Source organism: Phaenicophaeus curvirostris, chromosome Z (assembly GCF_032191515.1).
Source record: "Phaenicophaeus curvirostris isolate KB17595 chromosome Z, BPBGC_Pcur_1.0, whole genome shotgun sequence".
NCBI lineage: Eukaryota > Metazoa > Chordata > Aves > Cuculiformes > Cuculidae > Phaenicophaeus > Phaenicophaeus curvirostris.
In genome coordinates, this window is record NC_091431.1 from 24,654,446 (window position 1) to 24,664,860 (window position 10,415).

General features: G+C 39.0%; 1 protein-coding gene across 1 annotated transcript; it reads left to right on the top strand.

The window, feature by feature from the left end:
- Nucleotides 1–1,354: 1,354 nt before the first annotated feature.
- On the top strand, nucleotides 1,355–4,122 carry RMI1 (RecQ mediated genome instability 1). The gene has a single exon (XM_069880547.1). The coding sequence runs from the start codon at nucleotides 1,378–1,380 to the stop codon at nucleotides 3,235–3,237; it is 1,860 nt and encodes a 619-aa protein (XP_069736648.1). The 5' UTR covers nucleotides 1,355–1,377; the 3' UTR covers nucleotides 3,238–4,122.
- The last annotated feature ends 6,293 nt before the right edge of the window (nucleotides 4,123–10,415 follow it).

Sequence of the window (10,415 nt, forward strand, 5' to 3'; positions counted from 1 at the left end):
GACGGAGTAGCACCGGGCACAAGTATTGAGAGAGGAGTGGCTGGAGAGCCACCCTACAGAAGGGGATCTGGAGCTCCTAGCTGATAGCAGGCTCAGTGTGAGTCAGCAGTGTGCCCTGGCAAACTTCACTTATCCTGGAGAGCATAAAACACAGAATAACCAGCTGGTTAAAAGAGGTGGCTGTCCTGCTGTATTCAGTGTTGGTGCCTTCTCACTTTGAGTACTCAGGTGCGGTTCTGTGCCTGGGAGTTTAAGGACCCGAAGGTCCTTGAAAGCCTCCAGAAGAGGGGTACAAAACTGGTGAAAGGACTTTAAATAATGTCCTGTGAGGAGTGGCCGAGAACTGGAATTTTAGTGATAGGATGTATGGGAATGGTTTAAGGTTCAAAGGTGCACCAGGGGAGGTTTAAACTGAACGTTAGGAAGCATTTCTTTACTGAGAGGTTGGTCAAACACTGGAACAGGCTTTCTAGAGAGGTGATCACTGCCCCAAGCCTGTCAGTATTTAAAAGGCATTTGGACAACGCCCTTAGCAGCACACAATAACTTCTGGTCAGCCCCATATCAATCAGGCAGTTGTAGGTCCTTTCCAACTGGAATATTCTATTCTGTTTTACACTGGAACGTATCTAAACTACGAAGAGCCTAGAGCTTATTAGCCACTGATGTTTCTGAGATGATGACTGTCAAGAGTTGGTACTGTTGTAGCCAGTCCCTGGACTGGGTTTCTTAACAACAATGGTGTTTCGAGTTAGCTTTCTGTTGTTGGGTACAAAGCTTTCTTCCTGTTATAGTGTAAAAATCACCCCTGTCATACAAGTGTTGTCAGATCCCAGCTTATTTCTGTTGTCGATGGGGTCTCTGACTTCTGTTTATAGCAGTGCTAATGAAATAAGACAATAGCTTCTCACTTCACTGTCCAAAGTAAACTGAGTGTTAGTGGCAGCACCCGCAGAAATAAAAACCAACCAAACAAAACCATGGGACATTTATATAACAACCTACTTCTGTTCTGTTGTTGTTTTGGTTCCTCTCTCCCTTTGCTTTCCATCTGTGGCAAAATATTTTCAGTTGTATCTTTCTAATTAAATCAATCAAAGACTCCATACTTTCCTGGTACTCCGTGATAAGTAAACTCCACATACTTTTTATGCTGATTGAAACTTTAGATTTTGGAAATGCTTGTTTACTATCCGTAAAATTGTTTTTAATTGAATTAGTTTCTGTGTTGTCACATTTAACGTAGCTGAATTTTGAATTGGAGAGCAAATTCCTTTGTAATACAAGCAAAAATGTCATAACTTCACCTGTTGTCAGAAGAGTGAATATGTCTTTTTGGATTTTTTTTTTATAGGGAACTCATTCTTTTAAAAGAAAATGTCTCCATCCAACATTGCAGCAAGAGTGGAAACTTGGCTTTCATCCACGTGGCACGTTAAAGTTCCTTTAACATGGCTAGAAGCATGTATTAGTTGGATCCAGGAAGAAAATAATGGTGGTAACCTAACTCAAGCTCAGATTAACAAGCAGGTATTTGAGCAATGGCTTCTTACTGATCTAAGGGATTTGGAATATGCCATTTTGCCCGACTGTGTCTTAGGTGCTCCCAAGGGGGAGTTGTCAGGGTTCTACTCTATACAGATTGATTCACTGGTTGATGTTAGCCAGCCAGCATATTCACAGTTGCAGAAGCTGAGAGGGAGAAATACTGTAAATGAAGAAGTAACAGCCAGTACTCAGACATTCCAGAGGCCCTGGGAGGCAAAGCCTACTCGAATGCTGATGTTGCAACTAACTGATGGGATTCATCAAATTCAAGGCATGGAGTATCAGCCAGTTCCTGTTCTCCACAGTAACCTTCCTCCTGGAACAAAAATCACTGTACAGGGTAATATTGCATATTGTCTTGGAGTCCTTCTGCTTAAACCGGAAAATGTGAAGCTGTTGGGGGGTGATGTGGATGCTCTTCTGGAGGAGTATTCTCAGGAAAGAGTCCTTGCTAGATTAATTGGAGAAACTGAAAACCCTAATTCTGTTGGACAAGCTGGTCACAACCAAATTGTTCCAAGGCCTGTAGATGAATTAGAACAAACTCTTGGCCCTTCAGATGAGGAGCTTTTAGCCAGTCTTGATGAAAATAATGAATTTGTTTTAAACAACGAAACATCTTTAGAAAGTGGATACCGCAGTAGAAGCAACAATTTTAGTACAGCCTCAGGTTCACTGGCTGCACACAATGGAAATGTTTTGCTACGAGAATCTGAAAGTCCTTTGCCTCCCGTAGAGTATGTCGATAGCTTTTCAAATTCCTTTCCTTTAGAAAATGACTTAGTTCTGGAAGAAGAGATGCAAACAGAGCTGGAAGAAGTGTCACCAGTGGTCATGAACAGAAACATAGCTTTAATTACTGAGAAACTTCCACATGCATCTAGAAGCTCCTGCAATTCATCTTTAAATGGCATTTGCGAAAAAGATGATGTAATTGAAATAGATAAGCCTGTAAAACCTACCAGCAAACAAAAGACTTCTGGAAGAATGGGATTTGATGGAGATGGAAATAGTATGAGTAGCTTTTCACAGAATAGGAGCGTACGTCAGACCTGCAGTTCTGCAGATCTTTCCTTGGAAAATCCTCTTGAGGACAAGCAGGATGATACGGGCCTAGATAAGAGCAGGTGTGAATCCCAGCACACTTATGACAGCAGGCTGTTAAATTGTGATTCTGTATTTTTCTCAAAAACGGATTCAGAAGCAGAGCAGCAGAAACATGATTCACAGAGCTTTCCTTGCAGAGCAGTAGAGGCACATTTGGATTTAGATTCTCCCCCTTTCACATATATTTCCCTTTTCCTTGCAAAAAAACCACAAACTGTTACAATCTTTAAAGTTAAGTGTTTTATTGTTACTCTCACTGGAAACCTCACAAGCAGCAATGGGTCCTGGGGTGTGAAGGCAAAAATTTCTGATGGTTCAGCTTATCTTGAAGTAGATTTTGCTGATGATATTCTTACAAGTTTGATTGGCTTTTCAGTGCCTGAAATGAATAGGCTGAAAAAGGATCCAGCTTTACATCTCAAGCTTAAAAGTGGTTTAGAGCAATGTCAAAAACAACTGATAGATCTCTGTTGTTTGATGACTATAGAGTTTAATCCACTTCAGTCTAAAGCCACTGTATTAGTTCTCCAGGATGCCGAGGCAAGGCATCTAGAACAATTGAAGAAACGTTTGAATAAATAATGTGTGCAAACTTGCAGAGTGTGTATTAGGAAAATTTTAAGTCTCATTTCCCCTGAAGGACAGTTGAAAGTTAAATTTTGAAGTTAAGTGGAATGTCTTTTCTCTTATCAGGAAAAATAATGGAAAAATTGGAGGAGGAGATGACTGATAGGAGCAAAATTTAGCAGTTTGTTTCTTGTGATGGTAGCGTTGAAAAAACCTTTTAATATTTCTGTCTTGATTTAAAATATGTATGTGTCATTATACTTCTGCAAAATCCTCTGCGTCCTTGACTAGTGATCTGGAGTAGCAGAACTTGTCAGGATGTGGATAATAACAAACAATCTTGTTTTTATACTTTTTCAAGAATACTTGCTTACCTGATTTTCAAAAGCTAGCTATAGGAAGGAAAGCTAGCTATAAAAAAACACCTAGCTATACCAATATTTTCTTGGAGGAAAGCAGCTGAGTGAATTGAAACAAAGAATTATTGTTTAAATGCAGTCACTTCTGAGTATGACAACCTTAAAACTTGAATATGTGTTCGGTGTGCAAGAAAGCAAAGTGTTGAGAAATGAAAAACTGTCTTCTAAATATTCAAGCGCAGAGCAGAACAACGCTGTACCTACATGAGATAAAAAGCTGCGTATTTCAAAAAATAATTTTAAAAAGCCAACTATTTTTATGTTTTTTTTATTAACAGAAAAGAATTATAAAACTTAAAAGGAATCTATTGTTTTGTCATGTTAATCATTGACAGTAGTTTTGAAGCCACAGGCAACCTTTTTAATTAACTCTTACGATTACTGGTCTAACCTTTTCACAGAGTAGTTAAATACTTGTCCTACAAAGCTGTTGTATATACATGTTTGATGTTGGTCTTAATTTTGATTATTTTTTAAAATTTCTACTTTTAGAATGTATCGAAATAAAGTTTTCATTTAAACTTTGGTGGAAGGTGTTTGGTCACTTTAAAAGAAAAATACACACGTTGTTGAGTACATAGAGTGTCCGAAATGGTTTGATAGGTTTTCTTGTGCTTCTTTTTCTTTCTTCATATCCTTTTCCTGCTTTTTTTTTTTAAATTTTACTTTTTATTTTTCATTCTTTGAAATTAGAAGAATTAAAATTCTGCCAGGGGCATGGGACCACCGACAGGAGAACTCTGCACAGCATTGATTATGTTTGCAAAGGATGCTGGTGGCCAGGAGAAGGATTTCTCAATTTGATGGTCAATATATTTATTTTTTTTTTCAGAGCTTTTTCTTTTTTTGATCAGTGTCTGTTAGACCGTTAGTAATTGCTGTGAGAAACTGTCTCTGTTGTACTACTTCCCTGTCTCCAGTTGAGAACTGTCTCCAGTTTGAGACTCGAAAGTGGCCTATGGAAAACTAGAGGTAATTTGCTGAGTAAGGTAAAAATGGAGGAAGGTGGAGGAGAGGGAATCTTGAGCTTTTTCAGGGTCAAGGCATGAACATTTTTAGGCTTTAATTTATATAGTTTAGAAATGCATAAATTCCTGTCTCCCTTCCTCTCTTCCTGTTTCCTTCCCCACTCTGAAGAGAACCTGAGAAACCATGACCCTGTGAATCATCTTTGGGTTTATTTTCTGAGGTTGTAGGGAATTGTGCATTGTTTAGAGCTGCAAAGGTGTGAAACATTGCTGGATATTTAGTTACAGTTTCAGAAGTAATGGCTTGTAGGTAAGAAATTGACCAAGCTTCATCACATGTAATCCCTGTAAAAGCCGATACAGCTGACAGTAAACCTTCAGTGCAGTTCTATAGAAACATCTGTGATGGGTTGTGGAGTCTTCTTTGAAGTTTTGTCCTTAACACCTAAATGAATAGGAGTGCTTAAAGTTTAATTTAAATGAATAATCCACAGATCTTATTCTGCTTGTGCAAAGACAGAGGAATACTTAAGCAGAATCAAATTAAATGTTTGTTTCAGCCAATGTGCTCGCACCTGCCTGTCTCTCTCTGCATTTGTGTTAAGGTTTAGTCATTTTTGCTAAAAGAAGTTCCTGTGTCCTATCATCTTCCTGTCTGTCCATTTCTACCCCTAACTCTCCGTATCTCCCCCCTCATTGTCCATGCTTTACCCCAACTTAAAGGCACTACTACTTGCCTGATGTTTTTGTTCTACCCGTTGTCCTGGTTTTCATTTTCACGATGTTCTTCCTAGAATGTTACTCCTGTGTCTCTTCTCCAGTACAAGCAAGAGGGTAAATCTCAGTAGTGATCACTGTTTAGAACTCAACTGCTCTGCAGATATCTCGGCACATTTTTCTGGTGTGTTATGATTCCAAACTTTAGTTCTGAAAGCTTGGATACATGAGAAGTATTGCATAGTTTTTTAGACAAGAAAAGGAATGAAATAAAGTGACTTAAATAAGCATGCTTTCTCAGAGAGCTGTGTGTCAGTCAAAATGATGTGTGTGGTTGTGTGTACCAGTCATTAGTTCTTGCCTTAATCACTTTATTGGCTCTCAGAACCGACTAATCTATTACTAGCCTGAGCACTTTTGTGCTGTCTTTCTGTTGTGTGTGTGTTGCCTTGGTGTGCCAAGCAGTGGTGCTTGTCACAGTCATTTAGGTTCTTACAGGCTGAATTCAGACAACAGGCTGCAATGCCGCTGACAGTGGTAGTGACCTGGAGCAGAAGTATGGCTGTAGTTCTGCTGGGAAGCACAACAGAATTCCTATACAAGATGCTGAAGCAATTGTCAAGGCAGTTACTCTCACAAATTATACGTAGCCTTCCAGCAGAAAGCAGTTCCTGCTGTTTCTATCCCCTCATCTCCACGCTATTTTATGAACTTACTTTTCTTGCTGGCATTTTGCAGCTGCTTAAGTAGACTTCTGGACCTGCAGTGTATCTGACTGTGTACAGTTTCCAAATGTGTATTCTTCAGTTATGTTTTCATATTAATGGGAAAAATAATTGCATTTTTTCATTGCTGCTCACAATGGAAACTTCCAAATAACACAGTTTTAAAGTACGAAACCTACAATGTTCTCACACAGTGACTTGGATGTACTTGTATTAATGATGAAATTTTGCTCTTTCTGCCTTTCTTACAGTAATTAAAGAGAATTAAAACAGTGAAATTTGCTGTAGCATTGCCAGGTACCTGCATCAGCATTCCATTTAAAAGTTCTGCCACTGAGGCAATGCAGTAGAAGAAAAAGTTTTCAGAAACTTTGTGTTGTCCTACTTTCTTTAAAGGTATTCACTCTCAAGCTGTAGAACAAGGCAGTGGCTTGAATGCAGCAGGTTTCCAAATAAACTAAGGTGACAAGAACAACTTGATGACTACCCTAATCCTACTGGATACTACCTTGGACAGAACAATGCGTGTCATTATAACCCAGCAACTTCCTTCCTGTTGAATGAAGACAGTATCCTAAAGAAGCAACACTTAGTTGAGATAATGTAATTTTAAAGTTTTGGTTAGGAATATTAAAGGAGTTCTTAAAGTGTGTCGTACTGCTCCAGTACTGTGACTTACCAAAAGAATTACATATTTCAAGTCATATCAGTAGAAGGAATTTTCACAGTAGTTGAGTATGGAACATGTAACATTTGTAAACATCTATTTCTTAATGTTTTGTTATAACGATGTCAAGCATTTCTGTTCTGAATAAAAAGGCAGTAAATTTAAGTTTCTTGTTATAGGGACGGAAAAGTGATTTATAGTACAGTGCTACTGAGTTACCTGGTGGTAAGCAAACTTAAATATCTTTACCTGGGAGGAAAGGTCAAAAATGACTTCAAAATGTACGTACAGAATTGTAATAAATGTACCTCTCACTTCAGATCCAAGAAATAGAATGCCAACAGTAACCACAGCAAATGAGAGGTTAGAGGCAGCCTGACATTGCAACTCTTTTTAATTCAACAGAAGAGGTTGAAGTTTCCTAGAAATCAGAATTGCATCTAAATGTATGTGTAGGATGCTTTTGTATCAGTGTGTCACTTAAATCTTTTTTTTTTTTCCTTAAGAATCTCTTCTCTATTTACAATGGGTTTTCTAATGGTGAAAATGCAGCGTGTGCTGTTAGAATTTGGCCTGCTTCTGAGCCTTCTCTTACGTTTGAACAAACCAACTTTTGTCGTCCTCTCCAGGGAGTTACATGTGCTCCAGCTCCCTGACCACCTTGGCAGCTGTCTGCCAGTCACCTGCCTCGTGATGTCGATGGCTTTCTTTTGCTGGGGAACTCTAAATAGGGCACTGTACTCCACAAGCAGTCTCACAAGTGCTGAAAGCAAGAGGCAGCTCGCTTTCTTGGACCTGCTTGCTGCTCTGAAAGAGCCTGGTGTGTGTGATTGTTACTTCTGCAGGGTGATGCTGCTGAGTTATGTTCCATCTGCCCACTAGAGCACCCAGGTCATTCTGTAAAGCTTTCTCTAACTCTTTGCCCCAACCTATACTGTCACGTGGGGTTATTTCTAGGATGAAGTACTTTGCATTTGCCTTTGTTGAGCTTAGGGAGGTTTCTATCAGTCCATGTGTCCAGTTCTCTAGCTGGTTCTCTAGCACTGACAGCTTTCTTTCATTTTCTTACTCCTGTGCCTCTCTGCCTTCTCTGATAGCTTCTGCCCTGCTTCTCCCTTATCTACACAATCAGAAACCTCTTCCTAGAGGGAATCAGGCTTGGCATTTACAACTTGCTGTTGGTACACCCATACTGGCTGACCCAAATCAACATCTGGGCTGCCTGATTTCAGTCCCAGAGGTTAGAAAAGATTGCTTAGTCCACACACACGCAACAGTTTTTCACTGTTTTCAAGGACAAAACTATCATTGATTTCAAAAAAGTTCCATTGACATGAAAAAGGACAAAATGCAGGCTTCCCAAGAAACATCTTTATCAGCAATACAGCATGAACTAGAGAGCTGAATTGCATTGGATGAATTGAGAAAAAAGTTACTGAGTCACAGAATGGTCGGGGTTGGAAGGACCTCTGGTCCAGTCCTGCTACTAAAGGGAAAGGGTCATTTTCACAGAAATGGTCAGAGGGCACTGGAAAAGGCTGCCCAGGGAGGTGGTTGAGTCACCTTCCCTGGAGGTGTTTAAAAGATGGGTGGATGAGGTGCTGAGGGGCATGGTTTAGTGTTTGATAGGAATGGTTGGACTCGATGATCCAGTGGGTCCTTTCCAACCTAGTGATTCTATGATTCTATAAAGCAGGTTCACCTGCATCAGGTTGCATGGGAATGTGTCCAAGTGGGTTTCGAATATCTCCAAGGAAGGAGACTCCACAAGCTTTCTGGGCAGCCTGTTCCAGGGCTCTGTCAGCCTCACAGTAAAGATTCATTTCTCATGTTCAGGTGGAACTGTCTGTGTTCCAGTTTGTGCCCATTGCCCCTTATCCTGCTGGTTACTGTTGAAAAGAGACTGGCCCCATCCTCCTGACACCACCCTTTAGATATTTACTAGCGCTGATAAGATCGCCTCTTAGTCTTCTCTTTAGGCTAAGCAGACACAGATCTTTCAGCCCGTCCTCATAATAAATATGTTCCATTTCCTTAATCATCTTCGTGGCCCTCTGCTGGACTCCTTTTAGTGGAAGAATTCATAGGAGTTGCAGATTAGAGGCCTTTCAGGACAAGGTTGTTTAACTGTTTCCTAAGAAAGCTCTCACAATGTCATAGCAGCAAAGAAAAAAATTTGCCCCAGTTCTGGGGTTATGCAAAGAGTGGTAGTTATTTCAATCCAACTAGCTGAAAACATCTAATTTTCAGCTCTGTTAAGCACCTTGTCTGAAGTTGGAGGTGGGAGCTGGGAGGCCTTCAGTACTTACTACAAAGTGCTTTTTACTAGCTAAACAAGAATCCTGCTGCCTAGGAAATTAGCCTTTTTAGAAGCACTTACCTCTTTGCATAGACTGCACAGAGAGCTGATAGAGTTAATTTGGGTGATATAGACCACCCTGACATGTTAAGCAACTTCTTTGTGTTTGTATCCTTCGTAGTTTTGAATGTTGTCCTTGAATAAGAAAAGCCTTTGCCACAGGGGAAAAAAAAGGCAGATTATTATTTCTGTATAAAGGGCTTTTAAAAATTAGATTGATAATTACAGGACAAGTATGAGGAAATTGTAACACCAACTGCAGCAGATGATGGTCTGATCTCACTTTTAAAGTACTAACAGCATCACAACCTTCACAAAGCATTCTTTAGGAATAAAAAAAGGTATCTTAAAATACTAAGGTGAAAATATACAAATGTGCAAAGAATCTGTGATGGAAAAGTGTGTGATTTACAGTAATTGATAGTAAATGTTTTATTCCACTAGTAGCATTTAGGAAATAAATGTCATTACAAGCTAAGTATTCACAAGTGACTTTTCTGCATTTAGGACATTTTTTTAATACTTAAAATTACAATAAAAAGATCATTTAACAGATGTGTGCTATATGTAAAATTCTCATTATTGTTACTAAACCATAAATCAGGCATTTATTGTAAAGACAAACTGGCCTATCAGCCCCAGCACTACTAGCTACCTAAGCAAACGCTTAGGTAATTTTCTGCTTGGTGCTAGCTATTACTGTAATTACCTTCAGACAGTTTCTAAAACTAGAAAATACCATTAAATAGGAAGTGTAAATAAGGACCTACTTGAAATCTAAAACATTAAAATAATCATTCAATATATACATTTTTGTGAAAACACATGATTGAATGCAAGTATTTATGAAAAATACCCCCTAGCTGCCAAAATGGTGCTGCTAAGCATCTGTGCAGGTAGGACCTATATAAAATAAATTTTATCTCACTTTAAAACATAAGTTAAGGTATGAAAGAACACTGAAATATATTTTACTTTTTGTTTCACAAGTGGTTAGATAAAAAGCTGATGGGCATCAGCTGGCGTATACTGTGATATGATCGCATTTACTAGAGCAGGTGAAGCCAAAACAGGAAAAAAAAGCTAATGCCTTACCAATAGGGTCTATTGCTGTTCAGGAAAGGTCATGAGGCTGATGCTACATGATGTTTTTAAGAACTACATTATCTTCTATTTATGATCTTCTTAATTTCTAATACTGGTGCTATAGGCGTAGGTTATAATCTTTTGTAATGTAAAATAAGAGATAATGAGTGAAATAACCCTCCATCAAAATACTGGCTCTACTGTCTCTAGTGGTGTTGATCGTGGGTGCCTAATCATGAAACAGAAAAAAAG

What these genes read in the sequence shown, in the direction of transcription:
- RMI1 (XM_069880547.1), top strand. Translation starts at nt 1,378, where the DNA reads ATGTCTCCATCCAACATTGCAGCAAGAGTGGAAACTTGGCTTTCATCC.